This window comes from Neolamprologus multifasciatus, chromosome 18, assembly GCF_963576455.1.
Source record: "Neolamprologus multifasciatus chromosome 18, fNeoMul1.2, whole genome shotgun sequence".
In the NCBI taxonomy this organism is placed as follows: domain Eukaryota; kingdom Metazoa; phylum Chordata; class Actinopteri; order Cichliformes; family Cichlidae; genus Neolamprologus; species Neolamprologus multifasciatus.
The window spans coordinates 6,262,501-6,280,991 of NC_140456.1; the positions used below are offsets into that span (position 1 = coordinate 6,262,501).

Consider the following 18,491-nt stretch of genomic DNA (forward strand, 5'->3'; position numbering starts at 1 on the left):
GACAAGTCGATGAACATAATTTACAGATATATTGGGTAAATGCCCAAGACATCTATAGAAATGTAAATCGCCGCTTGATTCATTGATTTGCTTAACTTGTTTTGGACCGTAAACAAGGCGCTAATAGGACACCGGAAACAAAGCTCCCCACAGGCGTTTCCACACCGGAAGTAGCATATGCTAACGCGCACATAGTCTATAGAATGCCCTTTTAAGTTGTGTAATGCCCCGAGTACATTTCAGAAATTAAGGGACAGCATATTTGGGGACCAGCAGTCATTACTGCTCTACTTGGATGATGTCATTGTGTTCTTTCTACAGTAGAGGAGCATGTGAGTTGTTCTGGGCTGTAGCTCAGGTGGCAGAGCGGATCAGCCACTAACCAGAAGGTCGGTGGTTCGATCCCCAGTCTGCATGCCAAATATCCTTACTAGATACATACTAACCCCATGTATGTAACTCCTTACATACTAACCCCATGTTGCTCTCCGATGCATCCATCGGAGTGTGAATGTGTACGAATGTTAGATACTCAGCACTTAAATTTAGAAGTGCTTGTGTGAATGGGTGTGATTGGGTGAATGAATTAGCTTTGAGTGCTCGGACAGAGTAGAAAAGCGCTATATAAGAACCAGTCCATTTACCATTTACCATTCTGGGCCATCTGCAGTAAGAAGGTCTCAAAGTAAAGTTGGAACAGTGTTCCTTTTTTCAAGCTATTTGTGTGTGCCTACAGACACTAATAAAATAGAAACCGTTTCTAAGTGGATTTGAGTTCCTTCTTTGGCTCTGCAAGCTACTATTGCTGTTTTGTTGAAAGATTTGCCTAGTTGGCTGCTCCTTTGCATTGCTTAATAGCTGAACTGACTGGTACTAAGTCTAGGTAACTCAAGAAGGGTTTTTTCTGCAGTATGTTGGGGGAGATTAAGCACTTTTGGTGAGGTTTCCTCTTATGCATTTGAGGGTAAACACCGGAATATGTGCATAAAGCCCCATTTAAGTTGCAGCGAGAACTGCAGTGCGAATCTCGGGTATCTGGTAGCACCCCTTGGGCACTCCTCCCTGGCCTCTCCGAGTTGCCTGTCTTTAACTGCATTAATCAATGAATTTTGTTGTTTTTAAGCAATATTTGGTGTTTTAATTAAATGTCTTGTAGTCTGTCACTTAATTTTCAGTTATTTTGTTTAATAAATGAGTGATTGCCGCGCCTCTGTCTTTGTCAATAACAAACCTGTGTGCCTTCGCAAAAACCTTTGCACTGGTTAATCTAATATTTCCTGGGGTGAACCCCACCCCCAGGTGGCGTTGTCGGCACCTTTTAGTTGCCTTTTCAGTTTTCTCCTCCTTGCAGCCACGTAACTATACCTGATGGTTGATTATATGAGCTGGACTTAGACCGGGGAGAAGATGCCAAGGAGGGCTTTAAATCTAGATTAGGCATGTGACACTTTAATAGTCACTATTTTATACAATCACCTTTCTCTATATATACAACGATAAACCAGCGTTGAACTGACAAAAAATCGCATCACTTTATCTGTGAGCACTGTATTTATGAAAATAGAGAAAGTAAAATGGTCAGTTCAACATGCTAAACTAAATCTGCTTTAAATTTTATTTTCTAAACTTGAATTTTATCATTTAAAACTAGTTTTCTTTTGATGTCTGTGGTGGATTTTCCGCCACCGGGTGGCACCCGTGTCTGCTGCTGTGCGGTGCGGTTTGAAGCTCCCTCCCTGAAGGAGGCTGACCTCTTTCCCGCGATGACAGTTTCCTGCAGGCTTGCCGAGGCGGACTGCTCGCCCTCACAGTAGGATGTGCTGACGGGGAGCAGGGTTAAAAAGAGTTGAGCTGCTCGGCATGCAGTGGACGAAGCTGACAAAGTGATTATTAGTTCATTTTTCAAGGAGCAGCGAATGTCGCAGGTGGATACCGGTGAGTGTGACGCTTCCTTGGCGGTAAGCGAAGAAAAAGAAGTTGTTTTTCGGTTGGTGTTTGATGCACGTATTACTGGTAGGTGAAGTCCTAGCCCTAATACGTGTCACTCTGGGGCGTCAGACTCCATCTAAGAAATGAGGATTTAAGACTTGCACTATTTAACTGTCAAGTTATGTACGTTTTTATGAATCGTGTAACTACACTCTGATTTAATCATTGATGCTCTTTTATTCGGCTCGCATATAGCCACATAAAATAACACATTTAGCAGTAAAGACTGTACTTTAATGACGCCTTCACACTTGTCGGTGCTAGCTACTGCACTGTGTTTTGGCAGCGCAAGGCTGAAACGAGGACGGGTGAGGCACTTTTAAAAGTTGAAGTACTCCCGTAGAAATGCGAGGGGATGTAATGAATATATGCCGAATTAAAGAGTGACTCTAATTGTTTTGCCACAGGTAATAAATTCGTTTCTATCTAAAGCGTACTCTCCCCCTGTTCCTCAGAGACAAAAAAATGGCATTTTTGTAAGGGAGTTTTGTCCGAGAGAAAAAGATAAACGACAGCTTAGCCTGTAGTCTGTATTGATTTACACTGCAGGCCAAGAAGAAGATTTTCTTGTCTTGTACAGATTTGTTTATCGGGGATTAGTTTGCAGCTTTAATGTATTTTTCTGTCATTTGCATCCAGGCTACTACAGCCTGCTTGTTGAAGGGGAATTAAGACAACATGGATCCTCTGGAGAAGGCCTATTACTACTAAATTGGACATTTTTATATATATATACCAGCGCTTTACATCAAAATAAATGTTACTCTTTTTTTACTTGGTCCGAAAACCTTCTAGTGTTTACTTTTGAACATAGAAATCGTGGTTGTTATTACTGGATTCTTTTCTTTCACCAACATTTCTCATCCAGTTTTAAATACTAAAGTCAATTCTTAATTAAAAGAGATGACTACATAGCAATCCTGGTGTTCATTTCAGGGGATCATTTCTCAGTTTCTTGTAACACTGTCAAGCTTAAAGTTGTTTTATTCCTTTGGGCATAACTGTGTCTCCATTCATCACTTAGAATTTGGTTTATGGAGATGGAAATCTTGCAGCCACAGGGCCTTTTCTTTGTAGTATTGTAGTAAAAAAAACAGTTGGAGCTTTGTCTGCTTCTGCTTCTGTAGCGTGTGAATAAGCACTAACATTTTCTTGTAATTTACTGTTTTTCCAGAGGGGAAATGAGTAACAAGATGGACGGTTCAGCGGGAGAGGGTGCCAAAGCCAATGGGCCCATTGCAGCACCTAACACCCCCACAAGTACAATGGGCGCCCCTCTGTCCCCAGAAGAGCTGGCCAAAGAGCAGCAATCATCCCTGACAGATGTCACTCAAATGTGGATTAACTTTGCCAAGACTTTTGCCCTAATATTTCCTATCTACGTCTTGGGATATTTTGAATTCAGCTTTAGCTGGGTTCTAATTGGACTTGCAATGCTTTTCTACTGGAGGAAGAACTATGGCAACGGGGACTACAGGATAAACCGTGCGTTAGCGTTCCTGCAGCAGGAGGAGAAAGCGGTGAAGCAAAGTGTGCCAACCACAGAGCTGCCACCATGGGTATGTACCGCAGTGTTGTTATAGTCCGTATATTATCACAGTCTTGTTATGGTTTACTTGCTTTCCTATTCTCTCAGGAGTTCTCACAGTCAACATCAAATATAGGATGTCTGCCAAGATGGCTGACATGGATGACTAATTTCCCTGCAGCTCTGCCCACTGATTTTTGTTTTGTTTTGTTTTGCTTCTTTACTCAAAATACTTGACAGACATCCCAGCTCGCATGCTTGTGTGTCCAGTCAAATTAAACGATCAGACAAACGCCCTGTAATTTCCACGTTTGGGATATTTTCTGAAGTTTTGCGTGCAAGATGGTACAACGGTATTGGCATTTGTTTTTCTCATAGGAAAGACTGCTGCAGTTTATTGCAGATTGGTTGACCAGAAGTCTAAGCCATAAAGTTTAATTTAATTTCCCTTAAATTCCTGAGCATCAATAATAAAATGCATAAAAGTTGCAAATAGCATAGATTTTATTGGACTGAATCTCTGCTAGGTCTTCATGAAGGCATCACTTTTTTGCTGTCTCCTGTGTCCTGCACATCACCTACATATAGGGCAGGTTGTGCACACATTGTCTGTTTTTGCTGTTTGTTGCATCGCCTTCCAGGAGGTATTTCTCAGATTGTCCATGGAATGATCAAAATGGGATCCAGACTGCAGCATGTCTGACATTTGAAACCCTGACTGGGCAAAACAAATTTTGTTCCTTGTTAATGTTGGCCTCATAAATAGCCTCTGGAAAGGTCACATTCTGCCCTTTTTGTTGACGGTCCACATCATCAGTCCTAGGATTTAGTCAGCATTAGGCTCATTTCAGTGTTTTTAAATGGCCAAAGAAGTTGGAGATGTCAGCCAATTAATCTCCTACGTGTGACTTCACAACCCAGTGTGCCCCTGAAGCTTTTTGGGAGAGTCATCAAACCGGTTCTATTTTTCAATTTCTCTTTTCATTCCTGAGATGTTTGGTGTATTTGTCTGTTACGAAATTAGTGTGTAAAAGCAGGAGGCAGACTGACTGCACGTCTCTAACATAGCTGTCATTCTCTCCATTTACTTGATCTTTGCTTATAAAATGTGACATTACTATTTCCCACTAGACCAGGAATGGAGATTAGTGTTGGGCATGTGCACACAGGTTCCAATGAGAACTGAGAAACGATGTGAAGTCTGCAAATTTGTTCGTTTGGCCCGAGGTGGCAGATAATCCTTAAGAGCGCAGTGTTCTCCCATGATGCTTTTTCTTTCGTTTGTCATTATCAAGCTTAACGAAATCCATAAAAAAACGTAATATCACGGTCTGTAATTTCCTTTACTGCAAAAGGTCACATGAAAGCATCGTTTTATGTGGTCATAATGTTTGTCAATGTTCTTTCTAATGTCTAGTATCCTTTTGGGTTAAAAATGTCATAATGTACTTCAGTTCAATTCTGTTTTTATTTTAGAGCCAGAATAAAATCCTGATAAAACCAAAATATTAGATGGGCAACAATCTGATGAGACTCTGTGAGCAAGAACTTGGCGATGATGGAGAGGAAGAACTTCTCTTTAACAGGAAATACTCTGTGGTAGGACTAGGCTCAAGGAGATGAAAGCTTTTTGTAACTACTCGTTGGTGAGATGTTGGGAAAACAATGACAGAAGAGAGATACTTATAGGGCGACTGATTTTTCTAAGAAAAAAAAATCAATGACCTGATTAGCATATTGAGCACCTTGGTGTGTGTCTTTGAATCCTGATGAGGACTTGATAGATCTCTGCACTGCATGCTCATCCTGTAGTGACTTATCAATCCTTCTTTTTGACTTTCCCCCGTTTTGACTGGGGGAAATGACTAACAAAAAAGTGTCACGTTGTATTAAATGAGACCATAAACTTATTAGAAATGTGTTTACTGAGGTCATCGATGAACTGAGCCAAATTCATGCCTTCCCATAGACCTCTGTACAATTAGACTTGTGCAACCAGAGGAGTCAACACCTGTTGCCCATTAGAATTCATATTAAGGGACTTTTTACATTAGCTTCATTTTTCAGATACAAAAGCTCTTGTGTCCAAACTTTATGCTAGCAGACCGTGGCTGACTTACCTAGCATGGGCTCAAGGATCGCTCGTTAGCTCAGAAAGTAGTAGCAGTAGTTACAATATTACGTTCACTATTAATAGTTCTACATGAAGATAAGCTCCACTCTTGTCTGTGTTCAGCCTTCCTTTCTCCTTTAATACAACAAAAAGAAATGAAGCGCATCCTTCTTTGTGTGTTCGAGTATGAAGCAGGTACAAAAATAACACAATAAATACTAAAGCATTCATCCAATTCTTCAACCTGTTTTGTTTATAATAAGAGATTAACAGATAGCTGTCACTTATTGTTAACAGTAACAAACGGTCACACTGTATACCTTTGTTTTTCCACACTTGCAAACTGCACAGTTCATCAGCCATCCTTTCCAAGGCTTCTGTGATTTGAAACCCGCTGACACTGTAGTGAAGAGGCTTCCGTTTTTCTGTCACATTTACTATTATCGATGATGATGCCAGAGTAGGAACTGTAAGAGGCTGAGTGGATGGCAGGATGCCAGGCAGACCCAAACACGGCCCCCCTCCCGTCACAGAGCAATCCATCAACACAGCCATTATCACACAGAAATGATGCCCGGCAATAACAATAGGTGACAAATAAAAGCTTACCTGCACGCAGAAAGATCAGTGGATTAGAGCAGCTGTGTGGAAACCGCATGTTTTCTCTGTGTGACACTGTGGAACCTTTTAAGTAACTTTGTGTTTAAGAAGAAAATGTGAATCCAGTGAATCAATGTTAAAGTATTTACACGTCCCAGCAACAGTGGGACATAATCAGCTGTGAACTTTGACCTCTGAAACAGACACGGTCTGTCACTGCCTGTCATACAAGACAGTTTATCTACGTCACCTATATCACATTAACCTCCAAACTAAATGATTAGGAGCTCACTGTGAGTCCTGAGACGACATAGAGGAAAAAAGTGAAACAGTTTTCTTTGGTTGTTCTTTTCTCAAAGGACAACATTAAATCTTCAGACTGCATTATTTAAGCAGCAGACCAAAATCTGGGCATGTAAGAATATAGAAATATGGGTTGTTTCTTTTTGAGTTGATCAATTGTTAATTTGTTCAAGTATTTCTGTCAGACAGGCAGAAAGTCCTGCATCAGCCCAAGCTTATCGTAGCATAAATAAGTGATAATTCAGGGTGACTTGGTTCAGCCTCAACTATAAACTTTATCAACAAGTTTCAAACCTATTCTTAAAAAATCTAAAGGGTGTCTGTCTCCCAAATTCAAACTGGGAGTTGGTTCCAAAGAGGAACTGATAACTGGTAACTGAAGGCTCTGCCTCCCATGCTTTGAAAGCAGAGCGTCAGAAAGGCACACGGGAGCAAAGATAACGTGAACTCTTGGTTATTAAAGTAGGGCTGCAACTAGAGATTATTTAGTTAGTAGGGGTGGGGGAAAAAATCGATACTGTGTAGTATTGTGATATTTTGTTTGCTAATAATGTATCGATACAGGGACAGCAGAAATCGATATTTTGTTACAAACAATTTTTTTGTGGACTGGAACATGCTTTGACTTCAGAGCATGTTGATCCTTTTCCTGACATTCCTTCACTGTCCAAATGTGTTTAACTTTTTTTATGGCAGCAATAAACATGACAGTTTACTTATTTTAATTAAGCTTAAAACTTTTTTATTTAATGTAAAATTATATTTTGTTTTAATTTACTTTCAAATTCTTCAGTTGCTGAAGGGGCTGCATAGTTTTCAGAAATTGCATAGTTCAGAATAGCTATAATTGTACCAGATGGTTGCATTCAGTTAAGTTGGACTAGACTGTAATACAAGCCGTTCAGTTTGTCAACAATAAAACTGAAATGAGAGAAAGACTGAGTGTGAGACTTTGTTATTAGATAAAATGAATATTGATAAAGTTTACCTTTATGTACAGAATCTGAATATCGCAAAATATTTTTAAAAATTTCAATAATATCGTATCGTGCGTTAAGTATTGTGATAATATCGTATCGTGCGTTAAGTATTGTGATAATATCGTATCGTGGGATGTATGGTGATTCCCACCTCTATTAGTTAGTACATAGAATGACCTTCTCAAAGCTGAAGTTGATATATTCACATTGCTTATTTTGTCTAACCAACACAACAAAACATGGATATTGGAAAAATGTATCAAATCTTCACATTTAAGAAGTCTGAGTGTTCTTGGTTAATCGTTGTTTTTATAAAAGCAGCAAACCTGAACCTCGGTAGTGAATTAATTTAATAGTCAGTAAACTAGCTGTGATCATCTGTGAAGTATAGATTTTGTTGGAGCTACTTGTCTACTATTTCTCACCCTCCTAGGAAACATGCCTGGAATGAGGCTTGATAGGCATTGTGGGCACCAGCTTATAGTTAGCAGGCCAAGAATGCCGGAGGATACTGCTACAGTTTTATCTTTCTGAAGACAAACCAACACTGTTCACCTTGGTCTCTCAGCATTGTTGGACACAAAAAGATGTATCTGTTGTATCGGGGCTTTTGGAGTTTACAGCAGAATTGAACTCAGTCAAGACTCTGAGTGAGACTGGATTTTAGAGGCCGATGTCGTTAGGAAGCAAAAGTTAAGAAGAAAATTCAAGATAAATAAAAATCAGGGTTTATGATTATGTACTTCCAGTACAGTAAACTTACTCTTTCAACTTACTCTGACAACTGCACTCGACTCCTATGAGGATGTGTACAGTTTACATGTGTTATAAGCATTACCAGCTATTTCAAACAAATACTCACCCTTTTATATTGTGTTGTGCAATATTAAATAACTCCCAGTGCATAGAATAAACTTTGATTCAATGCAAAATATTCTCATAACAAACTAAGTTATTAAACTTACATCAGAGTTTGTAAATTGATCAAATAACAGGATATAAACCTATTTCATTTGAGGCTGTTGTTTTGCGACTGGCTGGAGTTCTAGCTAGTTTTAACTCAGGCCACTTTACCTTTTTTTAGTTTCTTTAAGATGTCAATGTCCAGCTGGGTGACGTTGATTAAATTTGGGGATTTTTTTGTCCTCCTTCCCCTTACCCCCAGCTGGTTCCAGTAAATCTATGCTTTCCGTGAGCCTGGTCCTGTTGGAGGTTTTTCCTGTTAAAAGGGGATTTTTATGTCCCACTCTGACCCACAGCACGCTCACAAGGCCTCATCTGATTATCTAAAACGCTACTAAACATGTAAGATTGAATAAGGCATTAGTGATTGAGGTCTGAAATTAACAATGGCGCAGACTTTTTGATAAACACTCAAAAAACTTATGGTAACCTAATTATCGTTCATGGCTCGTATATCTTTACTATAGAAAACCTGTAAGATGAAAAGAGGCATTTTTGTCATCCACTGTGAATGTAAACAATGGCATAAAGTGATACGACAGTACTAGACTGATGCAACAATACTATCATGTGTGCTTTTGAAACAAACCACATACCGTTTTTTGTGCACTCTTAGTACTCCATTGTCCTGTAATCTCTTCATCCACATAAGCTGGAAAATCAGATGTTTTGTTCTTCCGCTGCTTATCTTTGCTCTGCTTTTCACAGTCTGCAGCCTGTAAAGCTTTGAATGTGATTACTGAATGTTATAAGGCGAGATAATTTTATTTGTTTTTTCCTGGACAGCATCGTTCAGAAATCATTCAGCAAAATTACTTCAACATGATCCTGCCACCAGGCCTTAAATACTGTTTATTATTTAGCAGCCAGCTTATGGTCTTTAATCACATGACAATCAAAAGGGGTTGACCTCAAACACAGACATCAAAAGTTCAGACTACTGCTGGCTGCTTTTAAGATGAGCGCGGTGATCGAAGGAGAGGTTTGAAATGCCTGCCGCTACAGCAAAGCAATTAGGTCAGGGTGGTAAACCGACAGGCTGCAGGTTTAGGACAGGCCAGCCAAATTCCTGTGGAGATAAAGACAGAGCTGATATTTGAGTGTCCGACTCGGACCTTTGCTTACCAAGCTGATAATGTGTGTTATGTGTTTTGATTTGAATCATGCTTTCCTCTGATTGGCTGACTGCCATAATTGATTAAGTATTTAACATAACAAAAAAAAGCTTCTTTTTTTTTCAAGCCAACATGCAAAACAGTTGATGATTCCATAATTTCATGTGTGGCAGTTTTGCACTCTTAACTAGGGCTGCTCAATTAAGCGAATTTTAATCTCGATTACGATCTGGGCTTTCAACGATCATTAAAAATGACTGAGCCGATTATTAGCCCCTCCCTCGTGCTTTACTCCCGCGCTGCTCCGTGTGGCAAATCGAGCGCACCTCTCTGCATTTCGAACACGTGTCACAACAATTAAGAGGACCCGAGGGAAGCTCGGAAAGCTAAGCAGAAGTTATTTGGAGAGGAAAGTTAAGGAAAATTAAGACTGACTTTTTTTTTCTCCCATGTCCCCTGCGGGGCTCCGTAGAGAGTGACTGCCGTTGGTTGAAAAGAGAGGTAAAAAAAAACTTCAGTGGTGTGGAAACATTATTGGTTCGCGGAGTCAGACGTGGATCAAGTAGACAGTGCGTAAACTTTGCTACAGTGTCGTAGCTGCACCACAGAGCAACACTGCAAAGTTCACTAAACATAGATGTTTACATTTTTCATTTATTTTTTATATTGCAAACATTTGCACTGTTATCAGTATTTGCACACTATTTTATATTATTTTTTGACAATCTTTAAAGTCATTATTTAATACATTGTTATTGTTAAATAAATATCGTCAAATAATCGAGATCTCAATTTCAGTGAAAATAATCGTGATTATCATTTTTGCCATAATCGAGCAGCCCTACTCTTAACTTGATATTTTTGACTTAATCCCACTATTTCACACTGGTATTTGTTTCCTGATATTTTACAGTATAAACCATGAACCAGGAAAATAAGTCTAGAAATAATAGTTGGTGGAGTCACTGTTTATGTGATGGAAAAACAGCAGGGATAATAGCAAGTGCCTTTTCTGTGTTTAACCATATTAAAAATATCCCCCTGTGTTTGACAGCACACATAGCAAAGAGTAGGAAAGCCAACTGTGTGTAACTAAGTGTAAAGAGCAGTCTGAGTGTTTGACAGCGAAGAGTTGAGTTTTGCACTCCTGATTTGATTGATTTATTACATTTAAGTTGACCAACGTGAACAGCAGCGGGGCAAAGGTGAAGCCTGTGGGAATCAAAACACACAAATGAAATCCAGCAGGTGGGGTTGTTACTGAGTACGGAATAAAAGCTCATGTGTCCATTTTCCATGAGAACATCAAGTAGATAATTTGTGTCATCTTCTGGTGTTTGAATCCACATACCAGCAGTAATGTGGCGTCGTGGACGGGGAACAGAGGCTTCAGAAAATGACTGAGCTGAAAAGAGACGTGCACTTAGAGAAAATTATTACTTTTCTGTTTTTTCAGGCAAAAGTCTTAAACTGATGTAGCTGTAGAAGCAAATACATCTGTGCAGCCAGTTTCATGGCAAAAGAGGGTATTTTATGATGCACACCCTAGTGAAGGTAAACCACATGATCAAAGATCGTTTAAGTCTTTGTGTGAAGCTGTTAAACTATCAGAGTCATGACCAATTGAAGCCAGAGAAGAGGAGCAGAGACGGTGAACAACTACAAGAACTGGCGAGAACAGGTTAATGATGTAAAATGGTGGCGTGTACATGACTGGGAGTGAAAAAGAGGGGTGTGCAGGACAAATGTTGAGTGTGCCATCCAGCAAACTGAGCCTGCAGCAGCACAACTAAAACACGGTTCCATGCTCACCAGTTGCTTATTCTTAAAAGCAGAGAGAGCGTGTCTGTGTCCTGAATCCAAACTGTGAGCTGGATCCAAGGAAGAGACGTCGGACAGCGGAAAGAAACCACAAATCAACCTTCACTCTTTGTAAAACACAGTGCTCGGTCTTCAAGAAGCGATGGAACCTGGCAATTCAGGACTTTGTATGTGAAGAGAAAGATTGCAAATGCAATTAACAGAGAGCCAGAGACGAGAAGCTGATATGAGACGTTTATGATCTCTTTTTCGAGTCTGTGCTTTTGCTTCGTAAAACAACCTACGCTACTATCAACTGGAAGCTTGTGAAACAGGTTGTTATGAGACGGTTGCGGAGTTGCTTACATGTCAGACTGTAATGAGAGGGAATTCGTTTGCATGACTGATGGTATGATTTTTATATACTGTGCAGTACTCTGGTTATATTTGGCTTTTTTATGGAGGTTGGAACCATGCTCATGATTTATGGTTGGGTTTGAGTCAGACGGATTTGGTTGTGTTGGGTAATTCCTGGGTGGGACCATGAGTACTAAAGTTGTGGAAAATTTCAGCCAAACGTCTTCTCTTCTTAGTCCAATGTTCCAGTGACCTGGTTTAACGCAGCCTGACTGCATTCTGCCTTTCAAAACACAGACATAGGAAGTTGCTGCATTTGCAGTGTAACTGTTTCCCTCCACGTCCCAGTGGCTCTCTTCTCCTCCTCCTCCCTCTCTTCATCTGTGTGTGCTCATATGACATGGGATGGGTGGGGATTCCCTGTTCTTTTGAAGTGCCAGAGGGCGGGGCTGTGCTCTGCAGCCCAGAATGAAAACAATGCGAAGGAACAGAAAGGCCTCGGCTGCTCTGCCCTGATTCAAGTGTTTATAAGGTTTTATTTGGTTGTGAAAAGAAACATGAGGTGTTGTGCAAAAAGTGCGAGCTTTTATCTCAATCTGGGTGTGTTTGAATCTGCATATTTATTGCAGTCGTGAAGGAAATATTTACCCTACCACCCCTACTCATAAAAATGAATGCGTCGGCCTTGTTATTGTTATTCTTTTAAAATATAGTTGGAGTAGAGAGCAGCACTGTTCAGTGGATCGGCTGTTTATTTTTAAGAAATTAGAGAGCAATGTTGACTCGATACAGACTTATCAGCATCCACACGCCAAAGAATTAGACTTGATCAAAGCTGAGTTTCTGAAACCTGCAGTGAACATGGATACTTTTCCTGCTTTTAGATATTTAGACTCCTGTGGTTTGCAAAAACACTTCCGCTTGTGTAGAAGTTTATCAGAAAACTGATCTTACATACATTGACTTTATGGGCTAAATTGCTATATTCAGGTCAGGTACTAGTAGAGCTGGGCGATAGAACGATAACGATATGTATTGCGAAATAACTTTTTCTCGATAGAAAAATTAAACTATTGCGATAGGCCTCACCACTCTTGTCCTCTTTAAAAAAAAAAGAACAGCCAATCCAAATTAAGCGATCCGAACCAATCACAGCCGCAGCGTCACGTCACGTGACTTATTACGTACAGCACAAGTGCCAAGCCGCACATGTGTATTTGTTTGGGAAGCAGCAAGCCGCCGTGCCGCCCGGGTAATGGAGGAAATGAGTGTTCCGACTAGAGAAAAATCAACCGAGAGCGTGACCGAAGGTTACCGAAGAGAAAACAGATGATGGTTCCAATGCCGGAGAGATTGTCGAACGGAAGAGCCAGAGAAGTTCTGTAGTGTGAAGATATTTCGGCTATTTCAAGTCTGACAAAAAACAGTAGCACGCACTGTAAATTGTGCCGAAAGCAAGTCTGGAAATACAATAAAGCGGTGCATGCTCAATCTCTGACTGCTAATTCGTCATTCGGCTTTTGTCAGACTAAAGTAACTGTTAAAACTGTTTGAAAAGCTAAGCTATACAACAAGGAGAGGTTGAGAATTTCCTTTTAGTTCTCAGTTTATTTGATATTGACAAAAGTTAGTCAATTTTGTCTGTTCTTCTGTAAAACAAACTAAGATTTATTTTTAGAATAAATATTTTGTTTCTAAGTGGAATTGACAAAGTAGTAGTCTGTTTTGTTTGTTCTATTTTGAAACTTAAACGCTTTATCGGCTGCCTTTTGTGTAGTTTGCAATATTTGCCTTTATTTATCTGAAAAAGTCTCATGTTCCTTAAGTACATCTACCCTGTTGAACTTATTATGGGAAATAAATATTTAAATCAAAACAAGCTGCTGATTATTTCACATTTTACTTGTGAGCAACGGCACATTTAAATCTTACAAATATAGTTATTTGGCTTATATTGTGATATATATCGTTATCGCCTGAAATGAAAAAAACATATCGTGATATGAAAAACATGTTATATCGCCCAGCTCTAGGTACTAGTATCATTTGTAAATTATGGTCACTCTGAGAGTCAAAAAGGCGGATTATCCAGGACTATCCTGGCTAACAGTTAGGTAATCACTTGCTTACAGAGAAAATTTAACAGCAACAAAAGTTTCTGTGAAATTAGCTGAGTGACATACAGGCAATATTGTGCGTTCGCCCCAACCCAAGTTAGGATATTGTGGATGACTACAGAGGGGCTGTTGCATGCTGTCCTACAGCATTAAAACTGAATGCATATATTCCTCATGATGGCCTGTTCTGCTCTCTCAGCCTAAATATAGCCGTCAGTGGAGCAACTGTCTCGTCACATCCACCTTTCAACATCTTCTGTCGTGTAAAGGGAACATGACTAAGCACATTTTCCTGTTTTGTTGTCACCTTATAGATGTGCAGAGTCACCGTCTTCCCACTTTTTATTTATTTTTTTATTATATCCACTTTTTTTTTTTATATATATCAGCCAGATGGACACAGAGCAAACGTTTAGAATTTTCTGCTGAAGAAGAATTTTTTAAAATATATTTTTTGTTTCATATTTTCTATCATTTTTATTTTAATTTGTTACTCTTTTCCCACACCTCCCCCTGCTCTCTCTCACACAGACATGCTTTGTGTTTGGGGTGTGGCTGGGGAGGAGTGTCAGGATTTCCTAACAGCTGGTGCATAGTTGTGCTGTGAGTCTCTTCGCCCATGTTGCACATTTTGGCATGAACACGCACACACGTGACGGAAGGTGACGCTCCAGTCTTCTGCTAATCCTTTGTTGGTTTTACAGAAGACCTGCTGTACAAGGCGAAAGCCACAAATGTTGCCCGACATCTGATCCATGTTTTTCTTGAGTATAGAGCACACCGTGACAGGAAGCAGAACTGCAGATCAAAACATGCGCAGGTCTGTGCTGGTGTGGGCGTATCGCTGCAGGCGTATGAAGCACAATCCAGGAAGGCCTGTTTGAGAAATATATCCATAAGATTACAAAAATATTGACAGACACTGCTCAGCATAACCTCTCAGACAGGATTTGACTGGAAGTCTGGAAGGCTTACAGCAGTGCTAATTTTCATCATTGGATTATAAGTAATGATAATGCAACATTTAGATGAAGCGGGATATGCTTGTTTGCTGAAGTCTTACTGAAATAAATGAGGACTCGCTTATTTGATTGCTGACATTTAGGGAAACGGTGATTTGTCAGCTGTCAGGAAACATGTTTTATTTACTGTATTTTGTAACTGATTAATTGTTTTAGCCATTTTTTGAGGAAAATGGTTCTGCTTAAACTAGATTTTCTTCCATTTTTAAAAGTGTGCACAAGTTATCCAGTACTTTGAGATTAGTGATGGCTCATATTGGTGTGTCTGTAATGTGTTAGTGCGATGAAAAGTTATGAATGCATATTTTCCTCATGATGGTCGGTCCTGCTCTCTCAGCCTAAATATAGCCGTCAGTGGAGCAACCGTCTCACCACATCCACCTTTCAACGTCTTCTGTCATTTAAATGAACGAATAGACACTGGGAATGGCAGTGGTCCAAACTGTTAATGGAAACTTTATCAGTATTGTGATGAGGTTTATGATGGTGTTATCTTCCACATGCTAAAATAACCCCAGAGTTTCTATTAGAGCTTGATTATGCTAAAAAAAAATTACAATCATTTTCTAATCCCCATCAACTCACCGTAAATCACTTTGTTAATTATTGTTTGATCTTTTTACGGCAGCCTTTCTACTTTAAATATTTTACTTGAAAATCTAAAAAGAAAGTAAGTAAGAAGGTGTTCTTGTCCATTAAGCCCATCTCACACATGCAGTTATCACTCCCTGGCAGCTTGCTTCCACTGTGGGATGTCTACGGGTGCTGATAAGGGTCAGAGGAAGCCTCAGGTGGCAGAGGACTTGTGTACCAGCAACAAAGTTTTACACCTGTATTCTTGTGGAAATTTGAACAACTGCCAGTAGTAATAAAATAAAGGCCTTTACTTTTCCAAACCTACTTTGAGTACCTGGAGCTGGATGTTTTGGTCAAGGACCTTTTAATTGGCCTGGTCCCAGTTTACTCTATGGAATGTTGCTGACTGTGTTTAACTTTGAGTAGAGGACTGAGCAGATTATCAGCTCCTTCATGCATTTTTGAAGTGCACGCTGCTGATTCAGGGGATTTAGAGAGAAATCTGCAGGAAGAGCACGCTGAGGTCAGTCGGTGGGAGTTTCTGGTGACGTTATACTTGAAACATTCAATGAACAATCGTGAAAGATCATTTTCCTGTTACCTGGACCTTGTGCTGCCATTGTTGCTCTAAAAGAGGAAGATGTTCCCAGTTTATTGAGGAAATAAATATGTTTCCTTGTTTTGTTACTCTCCAGAGAACTCTGCATTATTGAATACAGAATAAAAAAACATTTACATAAATTAAATGTTTCTTCTTGTTACAAATAAAAGGTTGTATTGCCCTTTAGTTTCTGTCCCACATTCTTTCTCTCGTGATAGTTTTATGCTCAGTTATTTTAGTACCTAACCTAATTTCCTGTGTAATTCATATAAATGAGGGAAAATTAGTAATTTGCTGTACTTTTCTCACTCTCTTAATAAGATGTCCAAATCTAGATTTTTCTTTCAGTTATTTACTCTAAAAGTAAACTGCTTCCTCAGCTGTTGGCTTTTTATTAGCCAGATGAGTCATACTTTCCTTTTTTTTTTGTCTTGTTCCAACTCTGTTGTTTTGGTTTTTGTCATCTGCCAAGTTGCAGACTGTTTATATGACAGATGTGGTTAGCGCTGGGACTAAGGAAAGAATGGAGCAATGACATGCCAGGGCCATATTTGGAGCAGCTTTGCCTTAAGTGTAACCTGGAATAACTCGCAGACAGACACTGTCACCAAAAACAAACAATGATTTGTATTTCACTTACATGTAAAGCTCCACTTTCATCCCTGATGGAGCGCTTTGGCCTAACTAACAATGGGATGCAGTAGCAGTATTTTCTTTCTATCAGCCTTTTGCCTGCTTAGCTCATAATGGCATCTTCAAAGATGCTGATGTTTAGCTATCCATAAACCCCACAGGAGTATTGACTTTTTGTGTTGTAGTAATTTGAGACAGGGGGCCTGGTTCTTAGAAACCATGTGACATTCCAGGGGAAAGTATTCAAACAACACTAATAAAAAAACACCAGAGAAACAGTCATTTGCATTAGTCACATGTTGTTGTTGTTGTTGTCTTTCCATTTTCTATACTAGCTGCACGCCTGTGCTGACATAAGTCAGTTATTTTCTTTGTCGTGATTGTGATGAAACTTATTAATTGTCCGTCTCTGTACTGTTTCCAGTTAATGTTTTTGTCATTTTTCATGTAAACTAAAACGAGGTCAGTAGACATTTATTGGATTTGTAATTATGTTAGTGCTGCCAGCGTTAATCTCGTTAAAATGACTGCAACTCTCCGTTAACGAGTTAATGTGGACCGCCCCTTGTGAACGCCTGCATTGCGTTAACGAGCTAACCGTGCTAACGCGTCAACGTTGACATGCAACACGGGGCAATCCGCGTTAACTTGCTAACGGAGATTTGCAGTGTTAATGCGGTGTGGTGTTAGCGTCATTTTAACGAGATTAACGCTGACAGCACTAATTTATTTTTTAAATACTTTCAGCTTCTTAGTGGTGAAAATCTGCTTCTTATCTTTGTGTTATGTAAAAGAACACTGAACATAGTTGGTAGTTTGCGTTGTTGATTGAAGAAAGAGACATTTGAGGACGTCATCAGAGGCTTTCATAAACTGAGATGGACTTTTCACTATTTCCTAATCTTTTTATGGGAATAATCAGGGAATTCAGAACAAATTTATCAGTACCAATACTGATGCACTTCTGTCATGTGTAAATGGGAGTCTATACACTTGGCAGTAAATGGTGAGCATGACATCGAGCAGGTTTAGTATAAAAACAGAAGTTTGTTCACATGGTTCATTGAATGCAAACAGAGAAATGGTGTTACTTTTGTCGTCACAGGAAATGCAATCCTGCAATCCAGGAAATGACTGCATGGTCACGGTCTGCACAGCATGCATAACTTGGATAGCTTCTTGGGCCACATGTGAGACTCTGTGACTCTCAGCGATGCTTCTGTATGCGACACATGCAGCATTCGGTCATGTCTCTGTACCCATTTAGATGTTTATAAAGACACTTGGCTGTCCCTTTAAATTTCTGTGAAGGCTTTCATGTATTTAGATGTTCATTTTTAACACAAAGTACGTATGGTTCGCAAGTCATCTATGCTTTAATTTGTAAAACTTTACATGTGTGAGAAAGAGTTGTGAGTATATCTACTTTAAGATCTACTTTAAGTTCAAAGACAGATTTGTCTTTGAACACATAACAATTTCAGTTTTATTAAAAATATAACTTTTGGAGGATCACAAGAACATAAGCAAATATATGTTTTATGTCTTAACTCCTCTCTTACGGTGTGTTCACACCGAACGCGATGGACGCGAATAGAGCGTCAGGTTTACATGTAAAGTCAATGGAAAAGCGCGATGACGCGCGATTGCGGGTCCCGCGAAAATTCGGAAGCAGATTTGCGTCGCGAAAACGCCAAAACGCGTGAAACGCGAGTCAGTGTAGCGCGTCTGGCGCGTTTGACTCGCGAATAAAACCACGCGCGTGAGTTTTTGTGTTGCATTTTGTGCATACGC

General features: G+C 39.7%; 1 protein-coding gene across 7 annotated transcripts in view; it reads left to right on the forward strand.

The window, feature by feature from the left end:
- Positions 1-1,762: 1,762 nt before the first annotated feature.
- The window catches only part of esyt2a (extended synaptotagmin-like protein 2a), a 243,679-nt gene continuing 226,950 nt past the window's right edge, over positions 1,763-18,491 (forward strand). For 2 of the 7 annotated variants that reach the window (XR_014870478.1, XM_085139286.1), the window contains exons 1-2: positions 1,763-1,935; positions 3,164-3,548. Coding sequence is in view for 6 of the 7 variants with exons in the window: in XM_085139286.1 (XP_084995412.1) it covers positions 3,171-3,548 (378 nt within the window). In the remaining variant the exon portion in view is untranslated. Of the gene's footprint in view, positions 2,014-3,163; positions 3,549-18,491 lie in introns of all 7 variants that reach the window. The other 5 variants (XM_085139289.1, XM_085139290.1, XM_085139288.1 and 2 more) reach the window with 4 other exon arrangements.